The 14970-nt window shown below is 33.5% G+C and overlaps 1 protein-coding gene across 4 annotated transcripts; it reads left to right on the top strand.

Annotated features, from left to right (window-relative positions):
* The first annotated feature begins 883 nt into the window (after positions 1-883).
* On the top strand, positions 884-9447 carry LOC126706848 (protein PLASTID TRANSCRIPTIONALLY ACTIVE 14). Of its 4 annotated transcripts, none has more exons than XM_050406416.1 (13): positions 884-1042; positions 1120-1275; positions 1774-1911; positions 2112-2237; positions 2462-2590; positions 3028-3117; positions 3237-3387; positions 4755-4864; positions 7788-7859; positions 8445-8550; positions 8659-8856; positions 9083-9125; positions 9242-9447. In XM_050406416.1, exons 1-13 carry the CDS (start codon positions 986-988, stop codon positions 9318-9320), a joined length of 1455 nt encoding a protein of 484 aa, XP_050262373.1. In that variant the 5' UTR covers positions 884-985; the 3' UTR covers positions 9321-9447. The 4 variants fall into 4 exon arrangements, with proteins under 4 accessions (XP_050262373.1, XP_050262370.1, XP_050262371.1 ...); XM_050406413.1 differs by having other exon boundaries at positions 8656-8856; XM_050406414.1 differs by having other exon boundaries at positions 891-1042; positions 1117-1275.
* The last annotated feature ends 5523 nt before the right edge of the window (positions 9448-14970 follow it).

Genomic DNA, 14970 nt, shown 5'->3' with positions numbered 1-14970 from the left:
GAAAGTGAAATGAAATGAGAGAGAGGAGAGAAGAGAGAGAAGAAACATTAGACAAATAAAAAACTAATTTTTATTATACAATATTGCTACAGTATCATCTTATATGTAAGATGGTACTGTAGCAAGATTGTAAATTTTTTTGCAATGAGATGATTTTGCAAGTCCGGTTGTTGGGGGCTTTTAAGGCTTAGATGCTAAATACTAGTGGCATATGGCATCTGCAAGTCCCACTGTTGATGCTCTTAGGGCATTGGTTAACAATTCAGTTAAAAAAAGTTTTTATAAGAAAAGAAAAAAAAAACAATTAATATTTTGACAGCTTTTTTTATTTTCCATAAAAGTGATGTCAAAACTTTCCTAAAATGGATTGTTAACCAATGCTTTAAAGGCATTTATTAGCATTTCCTTTATATATATATATATATATATATATTGTATTTTTTTTTTTGAGAAACAAACTAATTGTTAAACACACACACTTAATTACACTCTCTCACAAAACTCAAACACATTACTTAACTCAAAGTATCACTACAAAAGGCTAACTTTTGTAGTAGTAGAGTGGGGTTTTAAGTAATGGGAAAGAGTTATACTCAAGCAATGTGAGACAACAACCACTTTATTTTATTTTATTTTTTTGAAAAATAAACTAATTGTTAAACACATACTTAATTACACTCTTTCATCAAGATTAAACACATTACTTAACTCAAAGTACCACTATAAAAGAGTTTAACTCTTATAGTATTAGTGTGAAATTTTAAGTAATGGGAAAGAGTTACAGTCTATAGTTATATTGTATAGTAGTAAATATTGTACACTTTTTACATTGGAATTTACAATATAAAGTTATAAACAAAGAACTTTTCTATATATTATTGTGAGTGAAGTGGATAATGTTTCTCGGAAATTCATACTGGGTACTTGCGTTACAGCATATCACAAAACACGCTGAACCGGAGTATCTGAAATTTCAACTTCTTCAATGGCTTCCACTCTCCCTCTTCACCATCCCACCCACTGGTTCCTCTCCACTCCTAAGGTCTCAATACTCTCTCTCTCTCTCTGTATTTATGTAGCTTGTTTTATCTATCTAATTTTAGAAATTATGTAAAGCAGTTGAAGAGTTTCCACCATGGATGGTCACCACCGCGACCCAGTTGCTCTTTTCTTGCTGACACCCAAAATCAGATTAGACCCATTAAAGCAACCACTGAGATTTCTCAATATCCCATATTCCAACCTCCCCAAGTTGAAGAAGAATCGTCCTCTGAGGTAAACACCACTCACTTTTCTTTCTCCATTTACTTGCTGTTTAATTTCTGAGAAACTTAGGGACAAGAAAGTTGAATTTGTGAGCGCCAACATTGCATTGTTTTTAGCTCACATTATTTGCACCACCAGTGAATTTTCATGTTCATTGCAAACAAAGAACATATGCTATACTACAATGACAAAGCCTTAGGCCTAAAATTTTTGGGTTAGTGACTAAATTTTATGCTGACAAACGCCTCATTTTTTTTGGGGTTGAGACCGGTTCTGAACAAAATATATGACACTAAGCAGAGACACAAGTTGAGTTGAGACAAAGAACATATATTATTGAAAAATTCAGTGTTTTTCTTTACGTCTGTTTGATTTTTTCCAATTTTCTGTAAAAAAACATTAGTGTAGTTGTTTAGATATTTAGTTTTGATCATACCCTTTTGATGTCTGGGTTTTTCTTCGTCTGTTATTATCATTGCTAAACATGTGATTTTGTATTTCAAACAGTTGGAGTCAGCAGACCCTGATTTTTATAAGATAGGGTATGTAAGGAGCATGAGAGCTTATGGAGTTGACTTTAAAGAAGGGCCAGATGGATTTGGAGTGTATGCATCCAAAGATGTTGAACCACTTCGCCGAGCCAGGGTGAATTGCTAATCATTAGAGTTTCTATGTGTGCACCCACGTTTATAACTAGTTATTGCTTTTGCTCCTGCATTTTGTTACAACTTACAAGACTATATGTATTTTGTGTTTTCGATTATTTTCACATTTTTATATCATGGTTAATCTTGGAGTTACATTTTTAGTATTCCATTGTAAAAGTAGTTTACTTAGTTGTGCAGGTAATTATGGAAATTCCACTAGAATTGATGCTAACCATAAGCCAAAAGCTCCCATGGATGTTTTTCCCAGATATTATCCCAATGGGTCATCCTATATTTGATATTATCAACTCGACCAATCCAGAGGTAATTGTAGTTTTCCTTGATACCAAAAATGAATGCTTAATTCTTGGACCCATTTATAGAATTAAATTTTCTTATTAGACTCTGGTCCCAACATATAATGTCAATTTGATCAATAGGCAGACAAGTCTGCTTGGTTATTGAAATGATGTTCAATTAATAACCTTTATTTATTTATTTATCTTTTTTGTGTGTGGCTACTAATATTGGGAAACTCTTTGTGGCAGACAGATTGGGACCTGAGGTTAGCATGTCTTCTTTTATATGCATTTGATCGGGGGGATAACTTTTGGCAGTTGTATGGTGACTTTTTACCTAGTGCAGAGGAGTGCACTAGCTTGCTTTTAGCTACAGAGGTGCATGACTGCAGACTAATAATCTTTTTATCTCTAACGGTTCTTTGATTTTATTTTTGGTTGTTTTGCCCCCTCATTTATTGATTCTCATGTATTTTATCTGACTCTATTTGAATGCAATACTCTTGATTTTGAGTGATGAAGAGAATAAATGACTGAGTGAGTACTATAAACAAGCATATGCCGTGGTGCCTAGCCAATGGGATTGTTTTGGTTGTAAATGTAGAAATCATAATAATATAAATTTAGCATCAACTTGAATTAATGAAGTGGCTCTATTTCACTGAGCCCAAGAAGTGTTTTTACTAGTAGTTACTCTCCTAGTGTTATTCAAAGAGTCAGTTTGTTAGTTCTTTGTAGTTTTTCTTGATCAGTCATTTCTAGTAAACCACTATTTAACGATGTTTCTCTTCCCTATTGCTATATATATGCTACAGGAGGAACTTTTGGAGCTTCAAGATCCTGAGCTTGCTTTAACTATAAGAGAACAGCAGCACCGAGCTTTAGAATTTTGGGAAAAGAACTGGGTACCAAGAAACCTGTCTGTCTTATACCGTAGAAGCATTCTATTTTTCCTTTTCCATTATGTACTCCACTATTCATTGACATTTTTAATAATATATTGCACCTGTTTAACTGCACTCAGCACTCAGGTGTACCCCTTAAAATAAAGCGCCTTGCGCGCGATCCTGAGAGATTTATTTGGGCAGTGGGTATAGTACAATCACGATGCTTTAACATGCAACTAAGGATTGGCTCACTAGTTCAAGATACAAGTATGCTAATCCCTTACGCCGGTAAGATTATACCCTCGAAAATTCTTAGAATCATATTCTCTAATCTTTTGCTCATCATACTATACTGCAAATATAAAAGTATAAAACTATGAGGGTTTAAAACAATTAATTGGTTTTCACTTTAGTGAATAGATTTTTTCATTTGAATATACATATATTTTTTCTAATTTGATAAAGAATCATGTAATCTTGTGTAGGGAATTCAATTTTTATTTTTGTAAGTTGAATAATGTAGAAATGATACTTTGTCAGTTGAAAGGAATGCATTAAACCTTTTACATTCCTTTAGCAATGGGGATAGATTATTTGAGATATATATATATATATATTTATATATATGTATATATATATCAACCTAATGTGTAATAGACTGTACACATTCATAGTATTATATAAAATTCTGATAAATTCGAATGTAGTTTTTTTATATTTCGAAGTTAATTAGTTAAGACACATGAATTTGCAAGTAAATATAATTGAAACATAATTATAATATAATCAGAAGGACACTTGGCAATTAATTGAACTGTATTTAAAATTTAGAGAAACTTGATATCAAATAACGAGATAATTAGAATGGGACTTGGCACAAAAATGGAGTGCAATTAGAATCTAGTTTGGATTCTTGATTGAACTTTTTCTTACCTTTTTCTTGTACATAATGTATTAGATATGATAGAAGAAATTGATATTACAATGAAGCTAACGAGTCAGCAATAGACAAGTTGCTAGACTTGCCTTTTGGGTGAATTTTAATGTGGTAAAGTATGAGCTGTATTTGGAGCTGCATAATACTGCATTCTAGTAGCAGATACTTCCCAAGAAAATTTTCATCAGAATACAACCTGCAAAAGAGTTTTTGTTTTGCCTAAAGCCTTGATCTGGTTGGAGACTGTGGTCCACTTTCCAACAAGTTTGTGGATTCTTTACAAAATTAAAATATGTGTCCTCTCTTATGGCCAAGAGAGCTCCAAGAAGAAGAAGATATGATAGTGAAGATCTTAGCTGGACACTTTTTTAGCATCCCACGTGTCAAATAGAGCACGCAATCAAGGTGCCTGGTTGTGACTAATTTCTTTTGGTGGTGAATTCCTGTCACTTCTAAAGTCAGGAGAGATGCAGCAGAAAACATTTGAGTGCAAATTAACGTTTTAACATCACTTCTAAAGTCAGAAGTGCCATGACTCATTTTAGGACTAGTTATGCTTGTTTCCTTCCTTTTTTGGAATCTTAAATCTTGCAAAACTTTCCATATATAAGTAAAATTTCACCTCAAAATTTCCCAACTTATTTGTCTAGATTTATAGGTTAAGTTGGCTACTTTGTTATTAGATAAATGTTTGATAAACTTGCTCATATTTTTGCAGACATGCTAAACCATTCCTTTCAGCCAAATTGTTTTTTACATTGGCGTTTTAAGGATCGTATGCTTGAGGTGATGATAAATGCTGGACAACGGATTAAAAAAGGAGATGAGGTAATATCTTTTAAGATTATCAAATATTGAATTGATCAATTCTCTGTACAGTTTAAATGTTTCTGCATGTGGAAATGCACAGATGGTATTGCACAAAAGAGTAATTGACTGTACAAAAATATATTTAGGACCATCTTAGTTAAAGAAAAACTAAATGCCAGTCATTCTCTTGCGTTTCCTTTTCCTCGTCCTAGTCTGTTGTCAGGATTTTCTCCAAGCTAAAGAAACCAGATAACAAACTCTTACGTTTATTAATTATTTTCCTTCCTAATAGTTACCTTCATGTGAGGACATGGCAACAAAATCAAAAGTTAATAAATAAATAAAAAGGGAGAATAATGTTCAGGTCAGGTGATGCAGGACAATTAAAAGTAACAAGGAAATTAAAGGATAAACCAAAGAATGGTTGCTTGGAATCAGCACAAAGCTAAATTTAGGCATCAGCACCTAAGGCGATAGGATCAACACCCAACTATTGGAATATATCCAATCCAAATCTCGTTAATCATGTCTATATTCAAATACTAATAAACTAGTCGCTAGAACTGGAAAATAAAGAGATAAAGATAACAACATACAAAAACTAATCCTAACTAAACTCAAATACTAATCCCTATCCAAATAAAAGTCTACAATTATCCAATTTCCTATAAGATAATTAAAAAAGTTTGAAAATATAAATTCTAAAATAATTTTGGTTTTGCTCCTGCATCATACCCCCTTGGTTGGAAAAAGCTCGACCTCAAGTTTTAAAGCGTTGAAGGATGAAAAGTGAAAACTTTGGCACATAATACTTGTTGCAGTTAAGAATTGTCTTTGGGAGCGTTGCAAATAAATTGACCTTGTATTCCACCTCAGGAAACTTTTCTGGAATCACAAATTCAGTGATTGGAATTGGAGTATCAACCTTTTCGACTCTATCAAACTATAGATCTGCATGCACCATGGATGATTCTTCAAGTATAGAAGCTTCTTATTGTTTAGGCTCTATAGTAGACTCATCTGGTTGCATGAACATTAAAACTTTGGTTGACTCTTGCACTTTCTTGTCAATATCAAGGTCTGATGGTACTTGATTTTCCTTTCATTTGAGTAGTCAAGTCTTGAACAACCTTCATTTGAGTAGCCAAGTCTTCAACAGTGTTCATTAGATTTCCTAAGTCTTGGCATATGGCAGATACTTCATGAGTGAGCGGAGCATTGTTGCACTGCCTCAACTTGTCCTTTGATCTTGAAAATTTCCATGAGAAGGTTGCTGTAGATCATTGTTAAAATAATGTGGAAAATATTCAATACAAAGATCTTCTTTCATTCTTTCCCAAGTAATTTGAGACCATTGACATCTAAAGTGAAGGCTCTCATAATGATTCCAATACTCTAAAGCTCTACCAGCAGTTCTCGTTTTGGCATGCCACATCTTTTGTTTGTCATTTGATAAATGCACTTGTGCAAAGAACTGTCCCACCTCAAATATCCAACATTTGAAAATCCATGGGTCTTGATTTTTATACCCATAAAATGGTTAGAGTACTACCATGGTTCTCTAAAAATAAAGAGCTTCAACAAAGAATTTTAAAAAGAACCTGGCTGTGGTCTGGGCTTCCATTTTTATTTTATTTATTTATTTATTTTTGTGATGGTGGCAGGATGGTTTTGGCTGTTGTATGACTTGATATCAGGCAGATGGGTTACTGTGGTTAAATGGGAAACACGACAATTTTTTTTTTGGATGAATCGATTTAGCTCTGATACTGCAGGACAATTAAAAGTAACAAGAAAATTAAAGGATAAACCTAAGAATCAGTACTTAGGGTTGCTTGGAATCAGCACCAAGCTAAACTTAGGCATCAGCACCTAAGGCATTAGGAATCAACACCCAATTATTGGAAAATATCCATTTCGTTAATCACGTCTATATTCAAATACAAATAAACTAGTCTCTTATATAGAGCTAGAACTGGAAAAAAAAAAAAAAAAGAAAAAGAAAAAGAAAAAAGAGATAAAGATAACAACATACCAAAACTAATCCTAACTAAACTCAAATACTAATCCCTATCTAATCTCAAATCTAATCCCTATCCAAATAAAAGTCTAAAATTATCCAATTTTCCTATAAGATAAATACAAAAATCTGAAAATATAAATTCTAAAATAATTTTGGCTTTGCTCCTACATCATCAAGCGTTTGGCTTTATGAGATACTCCATTAAGGGATTATTTTGAATCTTATTTATAATTAATAGCAAATCCTAATTCCATGATAATGCGTAACCAAATCCAGAATGCATGCACTTGGTGGATTTTTGAATTTTTTTTTTCATTAAAAAAACTTGAGTCAAATATGCAATGGTAGTGACTACAGAAATTAAATCGTGATTTGGTTCTAACTAAAAATAATACTTTAGTTAATTTACATCTCAAGTTGTTGTCCTTGCATTTTTGGATAATTTATCCAAGTGAAGAGCATGTAAAGGATATATTTGTCTTAAATTTAGGACTGGAAAGTGGAAACCTGTAATGGCACCATGTTTATATCTGGGAGGGTGATTCTTGCTAAGCTTCTGAATCTTTGTAGAATTTGTAGTGTATTATTGCTTTTCCTGATAGAATCTTTCTTAAGCATTTCTACTCATGAATTCAACTTGATAATGAAATTCTGATAATATCTAGTTGCAAAGAAGTGTGGACTTTTAAAGCTATAAATTGTACATAATGATACTGATGAGATTATGGTTAACCTTCTAAATTAGAATTGGTTTCACCTCTGTTATTTATTTTAATATTCTTACTCTTCCTTGTTTTATCAGCTATTTTCTATATGCACAACTACTTATCGCTCATGTTAGATAGAAAGAAAAACCTTGGGTTAGTTATATCTTCTTAATGCTATACCATCTGCTGCTAATTTCATAAATTTCCACAGATGACCATCAATTACTTTAGTGGTCTGAAGAATGACATGCTCATGCAGAGATATGGATTTTCTTCACCTGTGGTAATTTGCTTTCAGCTCTGCTCTATTCCTTTTTCTGTTTTAGATGGTTCTAATCTCGTTGAGTTAGTAATACAAATCAAAAAGGTGATACTTCATGAAAAAAAGGGGGGGTGAGGGAATTTTAAATAAAGAAAAGAAAAGGGGGGGGGAGGGGGTGGGGGTGGCCTACTGATAGTTTTTAAGGGAGGCTAAGTGAAATATCTGGACACCACCTTGAAATACAGCAACAACCTAATTTTGTTTGGTGCTAGAAAATCTAGCAATTAAATAAAATTTTAGAAAATGTTATCTTTATATCTCATCTGGAATCTGATGTTCATGTCACATGTTCTGTACAATTTAATAACTATTAGTAATCTTTTTGTATCTTTCGCATTCTTTAAGTATAAACTTTCTCATAATGTAATATCTAGCAATAATCTTCTTGATTAATAGAGTGCCTGTGGGTGGAAGAATGAGCATCCTCTTCATAGCACCTCTGTTTAGTATAATTTGGAAGTTAATATTTGCAAGTAAAACTTGGTTTTTATTTGTGGTAATCTTTTTGAAATTATTTTCTAAGCTATATCTGGCTTGAGCTTGCAGAATCCTTGGGATGTGATCCAGTTTTCGGGCAATGCACGTATTCATTTGGATTCATTCTTGTCAGTCTTCAATATAGCTGGCCTTCCTGAAGAGTATTATCATAACAGTATGGATTATCTAAATTTTCTGTTCACAACTTGGTCTATATTAAACTCCATTAGCACCTAAAGACCTAGATTTGTCTTCCAAATGATCCAAATAAAACTTTTAGCAGGTCGGCTATCCAATGATGGAGATACTTTTGTTGATGGAGCAGTCATAGCAGCAGCAAGAACGGTTCCCACTTGGTCAGATGGGGATGTGCCTCCAATCCCAAGCCTGGAAAGGAAAGCTGTGAAGGAGTTACAGGAAGAATGCCAACAAATGCTTGCAGAATTTCCTACTAACTCTGAGCAAGACCAGAAACTGCTAGGTAAGGTTTCAATGTTAATCCCACTCTCAAAGACTGGATTGATAATATGATTATACGTACTTTTGGCATTTGATATGACATATGGTAAAATTAACATTTTGAAATGAGATCTGATGGAGTTGGCTCTCTAATTTATTTGGATAGCTAGCAGATTACTAATATGCCTGAAAGTTAAAATTAAGAGACATTTGAAGCTTATATTAATCTTCTATGTTACTACCAACAGATTCCATGCCAGAAGCTAGTAGGGCACTTGACACTGCAATAAAGTATGTGGTCTTCACATAATATAATTGTTTACTCATTACTGAGCCTTTTGGCTTCTAAATGTTGCAAAAAGTGAGACCCCTTATTGATGATTTCAATGTTAATCTGGACCATGCAGGTATAGGTTGCACCGGAAGTTGTTCATAGAGAAAGTCATTCTGGCATTGGAGATGTATCAAGAGCAAATATTGTTCTAATTCTTAAGTTTTCAACTTTAAAGATGTAGGGAAATTTTGTTTAGCTATTTATTCAAAAACTTTATTAGTTGAAGGACTAATGTTAGTAAACTGGTTCAAAGTGTTTAGAAATCTGTGTTTGTGCGAAGGTGTTTGCCTTTTCTTTTACTATACTTTTTGCTTAATCCTCTTTCTCGGCAGCTGATCATATAAAGCAGCTACATATACCTTCTTACATTTTATATATTTCATACACATCAAAAAGAAAAGAAGTGTGAAGAGTTTGTGAAGCATTTCTGGTTATAGTGCTGTCAAATTTCCATACAAAACTATCTTTACTAGAGAAAGCACTCTTTTTAGTAGAAAGATTACTCATGCTTGACTCTGGTTGGGGGGCCATGAATTTAAAGGCTTGCTGGCGATGTATGTTCCTCCTTAATTGTAGCCATTACCTTAGTTGTGGTCTAAATAGATGTTGATGAGGCCATCATGAGTGAGATTCTTGGGTTTTGGTTGTTGACTTAAGTGAGTGGAGGTTATGGGAGCCGTTGATACGCTTTCTTTTATGGGCACAAATCCTCAATGGTGGTTATAGTCATCTATGGAGTTTTACATTTGTGCCTAAGCTCAATGCATGAGTCCAACGTTTAATTTTGATGGGCCCTAAATTATTGGAATAAAGTGGGTTGGGCTGCATTCTTGTCTCACGAAGTGGTAAGGGACCGTTTAGACCATACTATTGTGATAAACGATCTAATGTGGCCTAGTTAAGGTGCTAAGATCGCTCTCTCTCTCTCTCTCTCTCTCTCTCTCTCTCTCTCTCTATAAATTGTATTTGTTTTATTTATCGAAATTAAAAGCTTTAATAGTTTGGTCTTCAACAAAAATAACCCCCCCCCCTCCAAAAAAAAAGAAGAAAACTAGTCTTTTATTGATTTTTTTTTTTTAAGTGTCCCTTAAAAAATAATAATATTACCAATAGGTTATAAATTTTTTACAAAAGCCTACTCAAATAGTCAAATTCATTTTTTTTATGTAAATAATACATGACAATTCTTTAGCGGTTATTATAAAAATTCTTTTTTATTTTTAGGAATCTAATACAATTCCTTTTAAGGTATGTGGCAAAAGAATATCCATTGTCAAATCCAAAGTAGAATGTCTATTTGATATGAGTGATAAAATATTATCCAAGGAGTTTTAGGCTTCGTCAACTTAATTTCAACAATGCACCTTTCGAATTATTTTTTCAAGTTTTCATAGTTTTCTTGACTACTCAATTTTTTTCTTCAATGTATTGTTCTAGTATTAAGTTTGTTGATCTTTGAGACGAGTGCAAAGTCGCATAAGATGTCAATAAAATGAAAATAAAATTTTAAATAGATTTTGTTTTATAAGTAAGTTTTTTTAGATATCGATTGGAATGATTTTCTCTAAAAATGATTCTTGATTTGTGTATTGACTATTGTTTTGATATTTGTGGGTCATATATGCTTGGATTTAACATAATTCAAAGTTTGATTGCAAACTTGATTGTAGTCTAAAACTACAACTTTTACTAAAAAAAATTAGCATGACTACATATATTCAAAATCTAATCGTTGAAATACACGTTCTTTAAGTTCTTAACGCATATGTCAAATTTCATACCGATCAAATATTGTTTACTATTCGATCAATGAACTTATTTTTTTTATGCATAATTTTAGACTACAAAAACTTGAAATTTAAATATTTGCTTGAAAACATAGCTATTGATTTTTGATTTTCTAAAAAATTTGTAAGTATGGACGATATAAGAAGAAAATGTAATTGGATTTGTCAAAATTCACATTCAGTAAATAAATATTGAGTAGAGTTGTAACCTTAGGCTACAACTAAGTTTGTTGTTAAACTTTATAATTTAGTGTATTGCTCAAGTTTGTTAGTATTGTAAGCCGTAAATGAAGCCTTATTTTTTTTTTCTTTTTCAGATTTTAAATTTAAATGTTTAAGAAATCAAAAGTTTCATTAAAACAAAACTTTTTTTTTTTTTTTGATGACATAGGAGAACTTCACTTAGATTAGTTGCACGTTACAGATCATATTGTACAACAATTCTCACTATTAATCAAACTCCTATAGGCAACTGACCCCACCCGCCAGAACCAATTACCGGGAAATCCAAGGGCTTTTCACCCTTAATGGGCTAAGTAGTTTATCCTCATGCCTAGGAGGCTTCATTAAAACAAAACATATCTCACAATGAATGAATAAGTTAAAATATATTACATATACGATATGAATACATACATAATTTTATTTTAATTTTTCTATAAAACATATCTCAAATTAAGAATTAATTTTAATTTAGTTATTTCTAATCAAATATACAATTTTTGTTAATTTTTTGATGAAAAAAAAAATGTATTACATAATTTTTGTTATAAGTTTTCTTAAAATAATTATTCAATGGTTCTTTTCAAATGCATATATAATTACATGTGAGCATGCATGTGTATGTGTTTGCACGTGCACTTTGAATTCTATATTATTTCATTTTGGTCCTAAGTTGGTCCCCAAAAGAATAGATTTATGACTGTCCCTATCTCTCTCTTACCCTTACTCCTAGCCATATATGAGCGAGCATCCGGGCAACAAATCAATCGCTCAAAAACCACACTCTTTTTTAGCAAATCCACGTCTCAAGCTATGCAAGATTCCATTAAAGGTGCTCTAGGGGTGCAAGTGGTCCAACAATATGAAAAATATTTAGGACTACCATCCTTTATAGGCCGAGGAAAGAAGGCGAGTTTTGATAACATTAAACAAAGAGTATGGAAAAAATTGCAAGGGTGGGAGGGGAAACTACTTTCCCAAGCCGGCCGTGAGGTTCTAATTAAAGCTATGGCCCAGGCCTTACCGACCTATACAATGTCATGCTTTAAACTACCTGTTGGTTTATGTCATGAGATAGAAGGTTTAATCAGGAAATTTTTTTGAGGCCAAAGAGGAGATAGCTGAAAAATACATTGGATTAAGTGGGAAGACTTGTGCAAGCCAAAGACTCAAGGGGGGATGGGGTTTAAAGACCTCTCCAAATTTAACGACGCCTTGTTAGCAAAACAGACTTGGCGCCTGCTGCATGACAAGAGTTCGCTCTTCTATAGAGTATTTAAGGCTAAATACTTCCCCCATAGTTCAGTCATGGAGGCGACTAACCCAAGCTCATCATCTTATGCTTGGAAGAGTTTTCTACGAGGCAGAGAAGTAATAAAAAGGGGGGTAATCTGGCGGATTGGAGATGGAAAATCTGCAGCTATTTGGGGGGAGCGTTGGCTTCCCAATAAGTTTGCACCTAAGGTGGTATCCCCGTGTGTGGCAAGCCTGGCTGATGCTAAGGTTAGTTCATTCATTGATCAAGAAAATAGAAGCTGGAAAGTGGACGTTATTAATACCACCCTGCTGAATTTTGAAGCTGAAATGGTTAAAAAAATTCCCCTCAGTCACACGGTTCAACCTGACCAACTCTTTTGGCCCTTCAATCCTACTGGAGAATATTTAGTAAAATCTGGATATAAATTTTTGCAGCACGAAGCTCAGAACTTGCAACCAGGTCAGTCAAATACTGATCAACTCAAACCTCTGTGGAAAGCGATTTGGAGTTTACCGGTTCCGAGTAAGGTGAGGAATTTAGTTTGGAGAGCAACAAAAAATTCTTTGCCCACTAAGACGAACCTGGTTCAACGAAAAATCATCAATAGCAGTACGTGTGAAAGCTGTCAGCAAGCCAATGAAGACGTGTGCCATGCTCTATTCCATTGTCCAAAGCTGTCGGACTTGTGGAACAAAGTTTCTCTGTGGAATCACGACAGTCTTCGCCAGGCAGCAACTTTTATTGATCTAACCGGTTGTGTTTTTGCAGATAATAGGGACCCGGCTCTCTTTTCCATGGTGATTTGGACTCTATGGAACCGAAGAAATAACCTCAGACTTGGAAAAGCAGTCATTTCCCTTGATCAGGTGCTGCATCAAGCCAAGGAAAGGTTGCGGGAATTTGCACTCCACAATACATTTCACACTATACCAGTGAGACGCCAACCAACGAGATGGCTTCCTTCGGATCGTCCACTTTACAAACTGAACTTTGATAGAGCGTTGTTTGCAGCAGAGCAGTGTGCTGGACTGGGCGTGATTCTTAGGAACTCCAAGGGTCAAGCTATGGTCTCACTCACCGAAAGAGCTACGCTTCCCTTCACAGCCATTGAGGTTGAAGCAATGGCAGCCAAGAGAGCTTTACTTTTGGCTTTGGAGACAGGTTTTGATCGAGTGATTCTTGAAGGAGACTCGCAAGTTCTCATCACAGCCCTCCAAAACAATTCGTACACTTTATCCCATTTTGGTCATTTAGTTCAGGACATACAGTATCTTGCCTCTTGTTTCTCAGAGATACATTATTCCCATGTTCACAGGCATTGTAATACTGTAGCTCATGCTTTAGCAAAGAGAGCAAACTCTATTTCCCATTATTAAGTCTGGATGGAAGATGTACCACCAGATATTACCTCTGTATTAGAGGCCGACTTTATTGGCCTAATTGATTGAAATGCAAAGTCTTGTTTCTCAAAAAAATATATATATATATATGCAAAAACAATATATTTGTAAGCAGCCATTAACTTTAACTATGCAAGTCACTTATTAGTAAATAACAAATAGTAATCATTTTAAAAAAAATATTATTTCAAATCTATAGCGTCGATTTTCACATCATTTTTATGTTGACAGAGCATTTATTTTCATTTTCCTTGAACCATTTAAAATCGTTTCTTCTACTTGAATCTTAATATTGGTTGAAATTTCATATTCATCGAATTTTCTAAATTATGGCACATTTAACTAGTACTTTTGGCACGAATAGCAAAAGAAAAGATCTTTTCCATTTCCATAACTAACCAATATTTTCTTTTACTTTAAAAGATCATATAACTTTTATTTCTTAGTTTCTCTCCAATTTAGCTTCGTATATGTACTAACAAGTAACAACCTTATTAATTTTTTGGGAAAAATACAAAATAACTTTTTTTTTTTCGATTAGTTTAATTATGAATGTATTAAATAACCCGTAGGAAGTGCTTTGAAGTTAGCCCATGTGGTAACCAAATTGATAAAGAGTTCATTTTTAGGTGTAAAATGACAAAAATGACATATTATAAGTGATTTGTATTTATTTATTTATTTTTATCTGAGATAGAAATCCTATTCTAGTTTAATCTAAGTATATATATTAATTTTTTTTTTTTGGAAGATTTGAACCTTGCTTTTTGCCCTCTCACCCCACAAGTTGACAATCATACCAAAGATGCGCAATGGTAAGTGATTTGTATTCATTTCCATAATTGTGCTTATGAATTGAACTTTTTGCATAGTAAATGTAGGACATGTTTGGTTTAATTCCTAGCTTGAAGAAATTGCCTTAATTTAATATTTTTAAGTTCAACAAATTGAAATTTGCAAAAAAATGATTTTAAGGATACCTTGTGTGTGAAATATATTGCCTTGTGGGTGGGTTGGATTATTTTTAAGATTGATGATGCTGAAAATATCACCAGTAAGTCACACGGTCTTCGCGCACTCGAAATAACACCTGCACAGCAAAAAAGAAAGGACCTAACAGAGAGCGCCGGTGTGG

Source organism: Quercus robur, chromosome 11 (genome assembly GCF_932294415.1).
Source record: "Quercus robur chromosome 11, dhQueRobu3.1, whole genome shotgun sequence".
Taxonomy (NCBI): Eukaryota; Viridiplantae; Streptophyta; class Magnoliopsida; order Fagales; family Fagaceae; genus Quercus; species Quercus robur.
The sequence above is the reverse complement of the archived record's forward strand: the minus strand, read 5'-3'. Positions and strand labels throughout refer to the sequence as shown.